General features: G+C 50.2%; 1 protein-coding gene across 2 annotated transcripts; it reads right to left on the minus strand.

Annotated features, from left to right (window-relative positions):
• Positions 125-16,889, minus strand: NIPAL4 (NIPA like domain containing 4). 2 transcript variants are annotated; one of them, XM_018050110.1, is made up of 6 exons: positions 16,523-16,887; positions 13,084-13,323; positions 9,018-9,074; positions 7,294-7,384; positions 4,207-4,367; positions 125-2,840 (listed from the first exon to the last, which is right to left on the minus strand). In XM_018050110.1, the coding sequence occupies exons 1-6, from the start codon at positions 16,557-16,559 to the stop codon at positions 2,212-2,214; spliced, it is 1,215 nt and encodes a 404-aa protein (XP_017905599.1). In that variant the 5' UTR covers positions 16,560-16,887; the 3' UTR covers positions 125-2,211. The 2 variants fall into 2 exon arrangements, with proteins under 2 accessions (XP_017905599.1, XP_017905600.1); XM_018050111.1 differs by lacking the exon at positions 9,018-9,074 and having other exon boundaries at positions 16,523-16,889.

The following is a 17,188-nucleotide window of genomic DNA, read 5'->3' on the forward strand; positions in this document are numbered from 1 at the left end:
GGGACCTCCTTGATAGCCACAATACTCCAGAGACTGGGGCCTGGCCTGGCCCCACCACCCCCAGCACTAGAAGAACCAGTTTAATTGTTCCATGTCCAAGGAGGGCCGAGATGTAAGCATCAAGTAAACACACTCAGAGGTCTTTATTACTGACCCCACAGACCACACTCTCAGGGCCCTCAGATCATGACCATTCTCAACATCCAACGGGTTGCATTGATTTTAGTTAGAGAAATCCACAGTCATTCAAAATTGGGGCTTTGAGGCTGGAGTGCATGCAGAAAGCCAGTCTGTTCATTGGCGCTCTAAGGCCAGCAGGAATTTGGCCTGGGCTTGGCTGTGCTGAGGGCCCGGGACATAAACACAGGCACAGGTATGGAGTTACACAGTGGGGCTCTACACCAGCTCAGGGGGCTGAGGGCCAGGGCTTCCTTCCTGACAAATATACTGACTCCCTTACCTCCGTATCAGTGATCCTTGAATCAACTGTCACATTCTCACTGCTGGAAAGAAGACAGGAAGGGAGACGATATTAATTCTCTCTCTCCAGCTGCTCTTGGTTTTTTGACTGCCTCCAGCCAAATGTGGGGGGACCACAGGCAGTCCCCAAAGCAGGTGGTGGTGCAGCAGTTGTGGCATGCCGCCTCCCAGGGTGGGCAGCTCATCAGTGGAGTGGGGACTTGGTGGCAATCTGGTCCATGGCCAGAATGACACCCTGTACTTAGCTTATGCCCCTACTTGGTCACTGAAGTTCAAAGCTGATTCCACTGGCCAAGCCTCCAAGACTTCAGCCCAGAAGTTACCCAGAGGAGACTTCCCTGGCAGCCTAGTGGTTAAGACTTTGAGCTTCCACTGCAGAAGGGGACTTCCCTGTGGTCCAGTGGTTAAGACTCCATGCTTCCACTGCAAGGGGCATGGGTTCAATCCCTGGTCTGGGAACTAAGATCCTGCATGCTGCATTTTAAACACACACACGCACCCAGAGATTACCTTTCCAACCTGGGTTCTTGGTCAGCCACCAGAGTAAACACAGGTTAGCCTCTGGTTTCCAGAGAGCTTGTGTCTGCTCTCTGCCAAATCCTGACTCTGCTCCTCACTCTTCTCCCCGTCTCCCCAAATCATATTGTGGTTTACTCCTTGAGGAAAAGGAAAGTGCATTCTACTCGACAACCAGGCTGCTTTTAAGAGTGGTGCAACTGCTGTTCTCTTACAGTAAGGCAGAATGAAACTCTGGGCTTGGCCAGCAGAGCTCAGCTGGGAGGCACCTTTTGTTGTGGTGGTTGTTTGTGTTGAGTTCTTGGACAACCACCTGAATGTCTCTGTGACCAACTCCTTGGGGTGCATCTAGAGAGGGGCCTTTCCAGGTGGCGCCAGCAGTAAAGAACCCGCCTGCCAATGCAGGAGACATAAGAGATGTGAGTTCAATCCCTGGGTTGGGAAGATCCCCTGGAGGAGGGCATAGCAACTCACTCCATTATTCTTGCCTGGAGAATCCCATGGACAGAGGGGTGGGCTTGCAAGAGTTGGACATGACTGAAGCAACTGAGCACAGCACAGAGGTAAGGGTAGGGGTGGGGAGGATGGAAGCAGATGCTAAGCTCCAGGCTGGCTGCTCTGGGAATGGGGCTGGTGGCAGGGTTTCCCTGAGACATCAGGCGGCTTTCACAGTAAGAAGGTCAGCTGAGGTCTTGTTTCCGTCTCCGAAAATGAGGTGGCAACAGCAACAAGACATTTGCCAAGAGTTGTGTGTCTACTGGTTCTGGATGGGGGGCATGGCGAGTTGCTCTCTGGGCCCCGGGGAGCCAGGTGCACTTCAGCCTTGGACTTGGGAACAGTGAGTCAGTCTCAGGAGGAGAACTTCCCGATGACCAGCGTTTCAGGGAAGTTCCTGGCTTGCGCTACATTCAATGGGTCAAATCTGATCTTCTTGCCCACAACACAGAGGAAACAAGTGGGAAGGGAGGTCCAGGGGACCTGCTGGCACCAAGTAAAGTAGGGTATTTGGTCACAGAGGCTGTGTTTCCAGGAAGTTATACCACCACTGCTCACTGAGTAGGGATTTTTCTCCTGGAAACAGCGATGAGGTATAAATCAAAGTCTCAAGAAAAGAGCCCAATGGTAAGAGTTCTGTTGGAAGTAACCAGGTGGCTCTGAAATCAAGCAGTCAGGCTGTACCACAGGGCTCATCCTCTCACTTCTCTACCTCAGGCTTTACGAATGGGCTATAAACACTTTGGGCTTCTCTTCTGGTGATGGGGTGCTGGAGAGTTCCATGTTGTCCACCAGGACATTCTTGTCTCCAAGTCTAATGACACTGGGCTCTGGGGCAGGAGTGGCAGGTGGGTTTTTGTGCATGTGGGGCAGGCTGCTCTGGCTGATGTCCAGGTCTTTGAAAGCATGAAGCATGAATACACCCAGGATGATGGTGACAAAGCCGGCGAGGGTGCCCACGATGTCCACGGCCGACATCCTGTACCACTCCTTGAAGAGGATGATGGAGGAGGTCATCACCGTCGTGGTGAAGAACACGTAGTAGATGGGGAACACCAGGGAGGTGTTGAAGATGTCCAGCGCCCTGTTGAGGAAGTTGACCTGAGTGCTGATGGAAAGCGCCAGCATGAGGGACAGGATGTAGGGGAGAGGGTGCCGCACCACTGGCAGCCCCTGGAAGAAGTTCCTGATGGTCATGCCCAGACCCTTGCTGGCAGGCACGGAGAAGGCCCCGATCACAGAGCAGATGACGATGTAGACGAGGATGTTCCTTTGTCCATAACGTGGGGCGACGACGAAGATGAGGATGAGGCAGGACACCAGCAGAAACACAGCGAACACGATGTACCCTTTGTGGGGGAGGGAGAGAGAGGACCTGAGCTGGGAGGATGCCACCAGCATCCACCGTGGCCGCGGGATGTCACATTAAGAATCTGGGCTCTGGAGGACTTCCCTGGCAGTCTAGTGGTTAAGGCTCTGCACCTGCAGTGCAACGGGTGTGGGTTTATCCCTGGTCAGGAAACTAAGTCTCTTCAGCTGTGTCTGACTCTGCGACCCTGTGGACCATAGCCCACCAGGCTCCTTGGTCCACGGGATTCTCCAGGCAAGAATACTGGAGTGGGTTACTATGCCCTCCTGCAGGGGATCTTCCTGACCCAGGGATCAAACCCACATCTCTTACATCTCCTGCATTGGCAGGCAGATCCTTTACCACTACTTCCTCCTGGGAAGCCCTCTTATACTATGCATGCTAAGTCACTTCAGTTGTGTCTGACTCTCTCTGACCCTACCGGGCTCCTCTGTCCATGGGATTCTCAAGGCAAGAGTACTGGAGTGGGTCGCCGTGCCCTCCTCCAGGGGATCTTCCCTTCCGAGGGGTTGAACCCAGGTCTCTCATGTCTCCTGCAATGGCAGCACGTTCTTTACCACTAGCGCCACCTGGGAAGCTCATTTTGTGGCACGGCCAAATAAAAAATAAGTAAAAATAAACAGATAAATCTGTGTTGTTAAAAAAGGAAATCTAGGTTCTGGAATCAAACATGGGTTCTGGTCCCAGCAACACAACTTTTTAATAACTTGTACAAGTTATTCATTAAACCCCCAAGATCTCAGTTTCATCTTTAAAATAGGAATAATAATAGGACCTTCCCTATAGGAGCTTTTTTGGTGAGATTAAATGAGATAATATACTCGATTGACTGAATGCCCCCTCCCATTCATATATTGAAACCTAATCCCCTAATGTGACAGTATTTGGAGGTGAGGGTTTTGAGAGGTGATTAAGGCGTAAGCGTAGAGCCCTCATGAAGGGATTAGTGCCCCAGGGGACTCCAGAGAGCTCCCCTGCCCCTTCCACCAGGTGAGGACACCTGGTGGTGATGTCTATGAACAAAATCTATAGGGCTTGATCAAGGACCTGATGATGGCTTCCAGAACTGTGAAAAATGTCTATTGTCTATAAGCCACCCAGTCTATCGTATTTGAACAAAGACAGTGCAAAGCATTTAGAACAGTACCCATTACATACTAAACAGCATCAACGCCTATCATACTGGGACCCTGAAACTAGCCTTAGTACCAGGCCATCAGTTTTCTTCCCCAGGCTTGCTTCCTCCTCCTCCTGCAGGTGGCAGCACCTGAGACAGCCATAACCCAGTCAGCCCTCCGCAGGGTTCACCCCCGGTGCTTTCCTGCTCAAGGGGAGCTGGAGCCTACCTGTGTCTTTCATCTTGGCAGCCATCTCCATGATGGTGGTGATCTTCTCTTCCTCGGGGGCGTGTATCACCATCACTGTGCTGCCAGCCACGCAGATCACACAGCCCAGCTTCCCCAGGAGGTTCAGACTCTCCCTCAGGAAATACGAGGAAAAGACGGCACTGTGTGCAGAAGAGGAGAAAGGGCTCAGAGTAGCCAGGCTGGCCCCAGCATCCTGGAGAAAGGCCAGGGCAGAGCAAGGGCTCACTGCTCTTCCACGTGGGAGCTTTTCTGGACCCCTTGGAAATGTCTGAAATAGAAACTTACATGGGAGGGCTACAGTGTAGGCTGGAGGAATGGACAACAGCCACGTGAATTTCTTTCATTTAGAGACAGAGAGTATCCCCAAACAGAAGAGTTGGGAGAGCCCTTCAGAGCACTCTTGTCTAACTTCCTACCCAGTGAGCACATCTGCTGTAACACTGCAAACAAATGTGAAACGCTTTCAGCTTTGGCTTGTATGTCTCTCGTGGCAAACAACTCACCCCTTCACAATGTGGATGAATCCATTGTAGGTTCATTCTATGAGGTATTACCCAAATGTGGTTATTTCTACTTGTCCCATATCTTATTCCTTGCACCATACAGAACAAATCCATCCCTTCTTCCATCTGTATATGCTAGCATAAACAACCATCATGACCATCACAGGCACTGCGTCTCGAGCACTTTATCAGCAGGCACTGCATGCGTGCAGGCACAGCTGCGTCCAAGTCTGTGACCCCATGGACTGTAGCCCGCCAGGCTCCTCTGTCCACGGAATTTTCCAGGCAAGAACACTAGAGTGGGTTGCCATTTTCTACTCCAGGGGATCTTCCTGGCCCAAGGATCGAACCCATGTCTCTTGCATCTCTTGCACTGGCATTATGCTAGGAACTTTCTATTTATTACCTCACTGCTGCTGCTGCTTCTGCTAAGTCGCTTCAGTTGTGCCCGACTCTGTGAGACCCCATAGATGGCAGCCCACTTGGCTCTCCCATCCCTGGGATTCTCCAGGCAAGAACACTGGAGTGGGTTGCCATTTCCTTCTCCTATGCATGAAAGTGAAAAGTGAAAGTGAAGCCATGTCCGACTCCTAGCGATCCTGTGGACTGCAGCCTACCAGGCTCCTCCATCCATGGGACCTTCCCGGCAAGAGTACTGGAGTGGGTTGCCATTGCCTTCTCCGTATTACCTCACTAACATCTATTAAATGGGAGTATATTCTTTACTTCTCAGAGTTGTATTACCTCACTAACATCTTACAACTCTGAGAAGTAAAAAATACACTTATGTGCATTTAATAGATAAGAAAACCGAGTCCCATAGAAGCTTAAATGGCGGCAAGATCATACAACTAATGAGACAAGCCAGAATTTGAGCTCAAATTCTGTCTAATTGTAAAGCCTACGGTTTTTCCCTCTACATCTCACTGAGGAGAACTGTGACTTGAGTCTTTTCTGGGCAAAACACCTCCAGTTCCTTGCTGTTCTTTGGTGATATGACTTTCATTCCTCCAAATGAGCTGGCGAAAGTGAGGGAAGATGGGAGGGAAATGGGACAAGACAAGTATGATCCCTGGGGCGTGCTTCTGTTGCTTTCAAGGGTGGCATTACTTTAGGGTAAAAATCTGTTGGCTGACCTAAGGTCACCCAGTAAGCTTCACGAGTCCTGCTTAAAGAGATCAGGAAAGAGGGGACTATTGTCTAAGCTCCTCTAAATGTCTCCCATCTCTCCTCTAAAACTTCCAAAAGCATCTTACCCATGATGCCTTTTTACCAGCATTTGGTGGCCTTAGCAAAGGCAGGGGTCACAAAGTAAAGGGTTCCCTGCCTCTCCTAACTACCTGGGATGGGAATTTGTAAACTAACTAGATATGCAACAGTGGTATCACAGCTACATCAGCCAACTATGCCGTGTGAGTCATGGCTCTATCTGGCTTTTGAGTGTATAGATGTTGCAAGATTATCTTCAAGCTGGTAAAACAAAACAGGAAATTATAGGTATTGGGTGTGGTAGGCTGGCACTTGCCAGGACTCCATGATTAGGGCAACAATCAGAGCCAGCTTCAAATGGGACTCAGGACCCCCACAGAGGAGGGGTCTTATAGCTTGGGAGGAACAGGGCAATGGGAAGCACACACATGTAATAGCAGTTACCTTTAAAATCATCAAACATTTTCCAGGAAACATGGCCTAGTGATTAAGCATCCAGACTCTGAAATTAGACAGCCTGGGAGGGAATCCTGGCTCAGTCTCCGGGGCTCTGGGTGACCTTGGCCAAGATGCTTAACCTCTCTTGGCCTTAGGTCTCCCCTCCTTTCTAATTAGTAGGGATACTGTGAGGATTAAAGGTGGTGTACTGGTAAAGAATCGCCGCAATGCAGAAGACTCGGGCTCAATACCTGGATTGCGAAGATACCAGGAGAAAGCATAGGTCACTCATTCCAGTATTCTTGCTTAGAAAATTCCATGGGCAGAGGAACCTGGCAGGCTACAGTCCACGAGGTCACAAGAGTTGGACACGACTTACTGACTAAACAAGAACAACAACAAAACCCCTAAACACGTTAGCCATGGATATTCTTCAGTGCCGATTCTGTACTGTGCACTTTCTGTGCATTATCTCATTGAGGCCTTGAAGCTATGCCTTCAGGCAGGCATTATGAACATCCCCACTTAGGAGATGGGAAATTGACATTTAGAGTAGTTAAGTGACCTACCATGTATTGTAACTACAAAGTGGCAGAGATAAGGTTAGAACTCAGGGACAGTTAACCTAGGGCTTGTACTTTCAATGTGTGGGCACCAAAACACTGACATGAGACCTTCAGCCTGGTGGCAGGGACAGCCCTTTCCCTGGATGGGGCTTGGCCTGTCCCTTCACTAACCAGGCAGTAGAAGCGATGCTAGAATAACAGGCAGCACGCAGTCCCCAGTGCAGAGCCTCTTTCCGGGAGCTGGGACTGACCCAGGTCCCTGACTGCAAGTAGCGATTGACCCCATTTGGCAGTTTCAGACATCAACTGAAAACGTGAAGGAGTCAGAGAGAGCAGGAGAGGGGACTAACCTTATGAGGATACTCAGCGCTCCCAGAGGGGTGACGACTGTGGCAGGAGCGAACGCGTAGGCCCCGAAGTTGGCAACTTCCCCAGCAGCCACTAGGAAACGAAGGGAGAGAAGAGGTCACAGTGGCTCTGATGCGCCATCTGCAGCCCAAATGAATGTGGGTGGAGACAGCTTCGTTTGGTGTTCACCCATTCACAGAATCCCCGACCAGCATTCATTACAATCCCGATCCTTAAGCTTTCTCCCTGCAGAATCTCATCTAAAGGTCAGGCCCAGACCATCCTGACCAGATCCTCTCATTTCAAAGATAAGGAGGTGGCCTAGAGTCCAGGGTCATACGGCACCTTCATGTTCTAGAGGTCTCTTGGGTTCTAGCCTGAGCACAGTTAAGGGTATCTCAGACCAATGATTGGTCTGTATGATTAAAGTAAGTTCTAAAAAGTGGGGCAGCAAGGAGATCGAACCAGTCAATCCTAAAGGAAATCAACCCTGAGTATTCATTGAAAGGACCGGTGCTGAAGCTGAAGCTCCAATACTTTGGCCACCTGATGCGAAGAGCCTACTCATTGGAAAAGACCATGTTGCTGGAAAATATTAAGGGCAAAGAGGAGAAGGAAGCAACAGGATGAGACAGTTGGATGACATCATTGACTCAATGGACATGAATCTGAGCAAACTCTGGGAGATGGTGAGGACAGAGAAGCCTGGCATGCTGTAGTCTCTCGTGTCACAAAGAGTCAGACATGACTCAGTGACTGAACAACAACAACTAGGAAATGTGAATTATCAAATAAAGAAACAGCCACAGTCATCGATTCTCCAGGTACCAAATGGTCCATGGAGCTGTCTTTCCCAGAGTAGTGGTGGATAGTCTAGACTGACAGGCAGGTGGTTAGACAGACATTCCCAAAGGGTCTACTTCTCCCCACATGAGTTTCCAGTTTGCAGACTCCTGTCTCTCTGCTCATAGAGAATGATCTGGGTCTGCCCTTTCAAAGCAGGTGATAAATGTGATAACTCAGGCTAAGACAGGGATCAAAACCTGACTTGGATTATAAACAGAAAACTCACTACTTCTCCATCCAACCCAAAGAATTAGAGTTTGAAAGCCAGAAAGGGTGGTGGAAAGTGGGGGGAAATGTGTGAACGTGCAAGTTTGGACAAACCTTAGGTGGCAGACCAGTCACATCCTAAGTGAGCCAACAACTGCTGTGGAATGGGACAGCTGAGTTAGGAGTCCTGGGCTGTGCCCTGTAGGAGTCTGGGAGACTCTGGCAGTCATAGCTCCCTGCCTTTCAGGGGAAGTTGAGAAATTATACCTTTATCATTACCAGTTCTGTACAAACCCCTCTGGGGACAGATGCTTTGTGGATGAAAGACGTCACTGTGGATGGAGAAAGTAACCTGAGGGGCCAGGTAAAATGTTCTACCTGCAAAGACTATCAAGGTTTCCCCCTTAGAAATCTGGGCCTTGGATGCATATTTTGCACAATAGAGACATCTATTCCTTCTTTCATCTCTGCCTCTATCATCAATAGGGCAGTGTCCTTAGTAGCAAAGAATCCACTTACAAGGGACTTCTCTGGTGGTCCAGTGCCTAAGACATTGAGTTCCCAAAGCAGAGAGCCTAGGTTTGACCCCTGTTTGGGGAACAAAGATTCTGTGTACTGCAACTAAGACCAGGTACAGCCAAAACAAAGAGAGAGAGAGAAAGGACCTACTTACTCGTGAGAAATCCAGCCCACCACATTGAATCCTTCAGGTAGCCATAGCCTCCATCCACTGTAGAAAGGAATGCGCCCTGAGTTAGAGGTTGGCCACACGGTCCCAGCACCTTTCCTTCCCTCCTTTTCCTCCCCAGCCTCCGATGGTTCAGTACACGGCAGCTGTGGTGCATCCTCCAGGCTTCCTTCTGGGCCCTCTGCTGAGCGAGTGCATCCCTTCCAAAGTCTGAAGTTCTGTCTGGATGCTCATGTCCCTAGCTCATGTATGCATTCTGATCCTTTCTTCTGAGCCCTGATGTGTATCCGGTTACTTGCTCAACACCTCTTGGGTCTATCACAGGCATCTCAAACTCTGTCCTAAATGGAACTCTTGATTTTAAAATGCTCCCACCCACCAAATGAGGGCTGGATTCAATGGTAAAGAATCCACTTGCTGATGAAGGAGATGCAGGTTTGATCCTTGGGTTGGGAAGATCCCCTGGAGAAGTAAATGGCAAGCCACTCCAATATTCTTGCCCGGGAAATCCCAGGCGGGCTGCAGTCCATACAGTCGCAAAAGAGTTGACAAGACTTAGCGACCAAAACAGCAATAACCCGCAAATGAAATTCAGTAAGGGGCACCTCTACGTATCTAGTTGCTTGATCCAGAAACCAGGGAATCACACTGGACCCTCCCATTACTCCACTGTCTGCATCCAGTCCATCCTGTACATTCTGTCTCCAAACAGCATCTACACGTGTCCACTCCACTGCTACCACCCAACTCCCAGGCACTATTACTTCTGGCCTGGGTGGAGGCAACTGCCTCCTAGGATTCCTCCAGCTCAATCCTGCGCCTTTATAATCCATTCCTTTCATAGTAGCCAGGGTTTTTTAACAATTATGTCACTCCTCAGCTTAGAGCTGGCCAGTGGCTTCAAAATACTCTTAGGATAAAGACCAGGATTCCTAACAAGCCTGATCCTAGTTGTGACCCTGCTCACCTCTCCAAAGGCATCTCCCACCACTCTTCCTACTATAGTCTAGCCACTCCGGCTGTCTTTGCATTCTTCAAAAATGATGAGTTTGTTTTGACCTTAAGGGCTTTGTGTGTGTTTTTCTGTGTTCAGAATAGTCTTCTTAACAATATTTGCCTGTATCTTTACCTACTCTACAGGTCTCCACTTGACGCTGCTTTCCCTAAAATGCCCTCCCTTGGGTTTTTCTCTCATCACACTCATTAGTGACACTTACTGTCTATAATTTGAATTGATCTATTTATTTTCTGGCATTTTCCCTACTAAAATGGAAGCTCCACGAAGCCAAGAATTGTGTCTGCTTTGGTCACATGGTGGACTCAGAGCCTGGCACACAGTCAAAACCCAAGGTTAGCGATGAGGAGGAGGAGAAGGAGGATGGGTTTTAGACAGTTTTGTCTAAAACTTGAATTTTTTTTTTGTAAATGCCCATTTTTCTAAGATAGCCCTTAGCTTTCATCAGGTTCTTAAGGGAGTCAGAATCTCCCATAAAAATTAAGAGCTCTGAGAGCATTTTATTGAGTTGAAATCTCAGAAGGTATCGAAATAGCAGATTGGAGAAAAAAACTCATTCCAGGAAAGCTGCCTTTCTGAATGATCAATGATACCTGCCCTGCTCTCTCCTGAGTGCAAGCAGCTGTTTTTCTGGTACTTTAGGGGGTTTCCGGCCTTTGGAACACTAGTCTCCATAGAGATAGAGCAGCAATGACCGCTGACCTTGACTTTATCCCCAAACCTCACAGCTCTCCATTTTTGGAGCACATCTGATTCCAGTCCCGGGTATCCAACTGTGTCAGGCCCTCCCACTTAGATCACAGTAATACTAATACTAGCGCTTAGTCTATGCCAAGTATCTCTCTAAACACACGACATATTTCCACAACAATCCTTTAGCCTGGACTATTCCTATCCCCAGTTTGTCAGATGAGGAAGCTGAGGCACAGAAAAATGAGTTTTCTTGCCCAGGATCACATCACCAGGAACCAGGAGCTAGAGTTGGTACTCAAGGAGTCTGCTTCCAAAGCTCAGTGTCCCGCAGAACATTAAATTGGACACGTTCAAACCTGAACACATCAGCTTCCTATAAACCTGCTCCTCCTGAATCCTTTATCTCAGAAAATAGCACCATCATCTTCTCAGCTGCCCAAATCGGAGAGTTCTGAGTCATCCTGACTCACTTTTTCACCCTCCCTTTGGAGCCAGGCACCATCGAATTCAGTACATTGTACCTTCAAAAACTATCCCTGGACTCCACCACTTGTCTCCATTCCCACTGCAGTTTCCTTGCCCAAGATCTGTTGTTTTTCTCCCCTAACTTGTCTGTTAGCCTCCCGTCTTACCCCCAAATCCATTTTGCACCCAGCAGCTAGGGGTCTTTTCAAATCATAAATCGAACTACATCATTTATGCCTGCTTAAAACTTTCATCACTTACAATTACACTTAAACCCTGGAGCCTAGTTTATAAGACTTTTCATGAGCTGGCCCTCACCCCATCTCTTACCCCTCCATGCTCTAGCCATCCTGAGATACTTGCAACTTCTAATATCAATCACACTCTCTCACCCCTGGGCCTTTGCACATGCTGTTCTTTCTGCCTGGAATTCTACATCTTTCTCCTTCTCCCACCTTGTTATCTCAATGTCATATAGTCTCAGCTCCTCAAATTAGCCTTTACAGGAAACCTACCCTACCCTCCAAGCCTAAGATTTACATGCTCCTCCAAAATATTGCCATCAGTTCAGTTCAGTCACTCAGTTGTGTCCGACTCTTTGTGACCCCATGGACTGCAGCACTCCAGGCTTCCCTGACCATCACCAACTCCCAGAGTTTGCTCAAACTCATGTCCATTGAGTTGGTGATACCATCCAACCATCTCATCCTCTGTTGTCCCCTTCTCCTCCTGCCTTCAATCTTTCCCAGCATCAGGGTCTTTTCCAGTGAGTCAGTTCTTCACATCAGGTGGCCAAAGTATTGGAGCTTCAGTTTCAGCATCAGTCCTTCCAATGAATATTCAGGACTGATTGCCTTTAGGATTGACTGGTTTGATCTCCTTGCAGTCCAAGGGACTCTCAAGAGTCTTCTCCAACACCACAGTTCAAAAGCATCAATTCTTTGGCATTCAGCTTTCTTTATGATCCAACTCTCACATCCATACATGACTACTGGAAAAACCATTTTCCCCATGATAGCACTTAACATGCTACAGAACAAGTGCTCATTGACTAGCCTATCTCTCTCACTCAACCCAATGACCCACAAGGGCACTGTGTCCCCAGGTCTAGCATGGCACCTGGCACACAGTAGGGACATAATGAATGTTGATTAAATGGCAAGATTCTTTTACATAGGATTCCTTTTCTCAACAACTGTTTCATGGATACACATCTTATTTTCCAAACAAGCAAATCCCAGTGGACAGAGACTCAGTAATTCTTCTGTAGCCTATAGAGGAGCTCAGATTGCTAGGAAGTGAGGACACATTACTGCCTGACACTGTTATGGGCAGAAGTTTTATATTCCCATTTTTTATAGAAGTTATGCCTTGCCTACAATGACACAATCGGTAAGAAATAAAGCCAGGGGATTTCTTTGGTGGTCTAGTGGCTGAGACTCCATGCTCCCAATGTAGGGAGCCTGTGTTTGGTCCCTGGTCAGGGAACTAGATCCCACATGACATAGCTAAGAGTTCTCATGCCACAACTAAAGATCCTGCATTCAGATCAAAGTTCCCAAGTACCGCAACTAAGACCTGGTGCAGCCCAAAACAAAAAAACAGAACTAGACGTGGGGTTTCTTAGTCTTGGCCCTGGGACTTTTCCCTGTCTTCACCTCAATTAACGGATCATGTAGTTCTCACGAACTGCTGGATTATAAAGGAAGGTCTCCTGCTGGTGGATGAGATTCCCAATGGGATGGACAGCAGGCCTTTTGTGCCCATCTAGGACCAGCTTGCAAGCTGCTCCAGTGGGCCCACAAATAGAGGCTCACAGGGCTGGCTGAGGGCTCGCCACCCGACACCCCATCTGCACCTGCCCCCTCAGGAGCCTACCAGCCCTCGTGGCACCCGAGGCCACCAGTCGCTGTAGGCCCTTCTTCTTGAGGATGACGCTGCTGCCGACGAGGAAGCTGGACAGGATGGCCAGTCCCAGACCGACATAGAAGCTGTAGTTCTTCCTGAACCTCTCCTGCCAGCTGTTGGAGGTGACATTGCTGGGCACCTCAGGCTGGAGGTCACTGATGATCTGGCACAGGACTTTTTGGGAGGAGCAGTACAGGCTGATCAGGGAACCTGGGAAGAGCATGGTGAGAGTTAGGTGGGGGCATCTGTGTGCTTTACAAGCACTGGGACGGGCCACTGTTTCAGACTCCACGCTTCAGCTACTGCCACATTCCATCCACATCCCGGGCTCCAAACTAACAAGGAACAGTTAAGGTTCACCGAGTGCTTACTCTAGGCAAGGGATTTTATGAACTCATCAAGTTCTTCCAACCACATGTCAGGTAAGCACTATCTTTGATTCCCATTTCATAGATGTGGAGACGGAGGCCATGAGAGGTCAGGAACCCTGCCTAAGAACACAGGCTGTCTGACTCCCGAGCTCCAGCACCTCATCACTAAGCCAGAAAGATGCTCCCACACACCAAACAGGGTCCCCCCAGCTCTCAAGCATCACTGAATCCAACCTCTTGGCCTCCACAGGAAACATCTCCAACCCTCCGGGCACAGAGGCCTCCAACAGCTCAGGAGCACACATATTCTCCCCTTCCAGAGGCTTCTTCACTTATACTTAACTTCAGCCATAGCAGGGAGTCCCTACAAGTAATAGGAGTGAGCGAGGCTGGAGTGCACAGCCCCTCTGAGGCCTGAAGGTGATGAAATACCAGCATCCTTGTCTATGAGAACCAACTATCCCAGGTCTTACTTCGAAGACCTCTGATGTGCATGGTCAGTGGCTGGGGCCTCCTTCAGGCCTCAGAGGAATCAGGGTCCTTGCCATCCCACACAGGCTTTGTCTAGGCTCTCTTTCCAAGTCCCTGAGTCTGCAAGAATCATCAGTTCTCATGCCCTTCAGCCAGCACACTCTTGCTGGTTCTTCTGGCCCAAACAGCAAAGACAAGAGGACAAACCTGGGCATGAGAGGCAGACCCTGAGTCAGTAGAATGAAGGTGCCCAAATTCAAGGAATCAGGACAAAATACAGGCTGGGACTCACAAGGCCCACCACTCCAGGACTTTCCAGGAGCATCTTTGTCATGGAAACGGCACAGTGATGATGCCCAGGGTTTTACCTGAAGAAACTGGGGCCCTGACAAGCTCTGTAACCTGGGGCTACACTGGTGATAAGCAGTGAAACCAGCATTATTTCTCAAGAGCATAGAATGTCAAAGTCCATGCTCTCAGTCACTACATACCCTTCACAAAGCAGGCGGCAAGGGGGCTGGGTTTCACTCAGCCTCTTGAAGGTTATTGTAAAATATGAACTCACCGCTAACATTTAAAAATCAGGAGATTTCCCACAAAAACTCCACTTCAGGGCTGCCTTTGCTTACCTCGCTGGGTATGCGGTCCCATAGGCAACCGCTGGCCACAGCTCAGCAGGGTTTTTGCCCCTAGATAGGACACGATCTTTGCGATTCCCCAGAGTCCATACCCAGCTCTCCTCAGTCATCGTTGTTTTGTTCTCGGCCCCTTGAAGCATCTGAGTTTGTGACTTTTGGTGGAGAAGGTCTTTTTCAAACTGTGTGTCACAAAGAGCCAAGCTCCTGTGCCAAGGATATAAGGCTGGGCCTAGCACTTCCCCTTGGGCCAAGCTAGACCTTTGGGCCTGTACTGGAAGAGCCTCAGTGCCCAAAAGGTGAGGCAGCTTTAGCTCTGGCACACCTGGAGCACAGAGTGGCATTTTGGTGGAACAAAGGAAGGGCAATGTTGACCCTGCTTCCACAGCAGAGAAAGCATGGAATAGCAGCAGCCCATCTAACCATCTTTCTTCTCAGCTGGGAAAACAGAGGCCCTGAGATGGGGAAGGATTTGCTTGAGTCTCACAAAAGCCTGGAGGCAGAACTGGGTCTGGAACCTAGCAGAGACACCCAGGCGTCTTCTGCAGTGGGAGACCTCTCTTTCCCACACCTGTGTCACAATCCAGAGAAGAGCAGACGAGAAACCATCTGGGTCCTTAATCAGACTTGTCCTGACTGCTCACTCCTGTTTCTCCACTTGGACAGGAGTCAAGTCCTGGGAGTTCCCTGAGTTCAGGAAAACAGCCAGAGCTGGGAGGATGCCGGCCAAGGAAGGCAACTCCTCAGAGGAAGTCCAAGCCCACCCCCACGCCCTTCCCCTGCCCTCCTGAAGGTACATCTCCAGCAGGTGGAGCGAAAGGGTGGGCTTGGCAGTTTGGGGGAGGCCTGAGGTGCCCAAGGAGCTGAGTGCCCTCCATCAAGTCAAGTCTTCCCATAGCGGGGGAAAGAAAAGGAGGGAAGGCTGAGGGCCAAAGGGAACCCAATCCTGAGGAGGATGCGCCGCTGCCAAATGGATGCTGGGCCAGATGATCCCTACCTCTCCCCTAGAATATGCTCGGACCGGAACATATTTATCCCCAGGGGAAGGTGAGGCTGAAAATGGACTGCACTGTTGTTCAGAAAACCAAAGACAGCCAACACCCAACAGGCCTGTTTTGAAAGCTTCACTGGAGAAGAGAAGTTAGAAAACCATGGATATTCCACAGGCTGCAATACCAAGACAGGTAGAAAAATGGAGATATGCCAGAAAATGGGGTGAGCACAGTGGTGTGAGCACAGGTTTTAGAATCCAAGAAGCCTGGTTTTATATTCCATATCCCCACTGTATTACTTTGAGCAAGTTCATCGGACTTTTCAGAGCCTCAATTTCTGTCTGTCTCTGGGATGATGACAGAGGTGGTAATATCTACCTGCCTTCTAGAGCTGTGTTAAGGATTAGTTGGGATAATGCAAGTGAAGAGCCTAGTCCACTCTGCAGGTTCATAACTCGAGCATGAGGCTCAGCATCTTTCCTTTTCCTTTCCTGGGTTTTTCCTTCCCTCTTTTTCCTAAAAGGTGGATATGGATTTGGGGGTGGTGGGGCTCTGTGCCCACTCCCCTATCTCTGGTGAGCCCCAGGGAGACAGGCCTGGGCAGGTACTAATATCCAAAGCAACTATACATAAAAGAAGCCCCGACACCCTCCCCTCAACCCTTTGGATGGACCAGCTCCAATCAATCAAGCCACGCCTCCTTCTCCCACTCCCCCCTCTTCCCCTCCTCCCCGCCCCCCAGGTCCAAAGTGGGGGAAAGCCAGCCAGGAGCCTGCTCCTCCCAAGACGGGCTTGAGAACTAGGTGGAGGGACAAGCGCGAACCCCCTGCCCCGTTTGGGGTCCCCTGGCAGGAGAGGACGCGGAAGAAAGGAGCAGCGTGAAGGGAAGGCAAAGCGCAAGGTGCACCGGGTCCCCGCGGCCCCCACCGGCCCCACGCACCGTTCTCGCAGCTGCTGTTGCTGGCCGGCAGCTCCATGGGGCTCTGGGCGCTCGCACCGGCTCACGGGCTGCCGGCGCCCCGGCTCCCCGGCTCTGGAGCAGGTGGCTGAGAACTGTCCCAGCGAGGCCAGCTCCCTGGGGTCAGGACCCGGGGGTGGGGAGAATGACGCGCCCCAGAGGGGGAGGGTCCCCGGGGAGGAGCCACCCGGCCTCCTGGGCAACTCCGCAGGCTGGGGGCTCCGTGCTCGTGCTGCCCGCGGAGGGGTGCATGCCCTCCTGGGGTGCGGAGGCTGCCTGGCACACTGCGAGGGATCACCACCACACGCCACAGGGTGCGAGAGGGCGGGCCCCCCGGCGCCGCCCCGCCGCGCGATGCCGGACGACACCCAGTTCCCTCCAGATGACACAGTTGATGCGCTGCAGCGTGGCTGCAGAGGGAGCAATTTTCTGGCCGAGGTGGAAGTGGGAATGTGGGGGTGGAAAAGGGGGCTCTGCTGTCAGCTGGAGCCTCTCGGGCTAGGGGTGTCTGGGACCCTGTTTTTTTTTTTTTTTTTCCTTTCTGCCTGCCTTCCAGCCTCCCTGCCTTATTCATTCTAGGTATGTCTGATGGGCACAGGGACAATAATAGGTACCAGGCACAAAAAGTAGGTACTCAATAAATGGTCC

This window comes from Capra hircus, chromosome 7, assembly GCF_001704415.2.
Source record: "Capra hircus breed San Clemente chromosome 7, ASM170441v1, whole genome shotgun sequence".
Lineage (NCBI taxonomy): Eukaryota > Metazoa > Chordata > Mammalia > Artiodactyla > Bovidae > Capra > Capra hircus.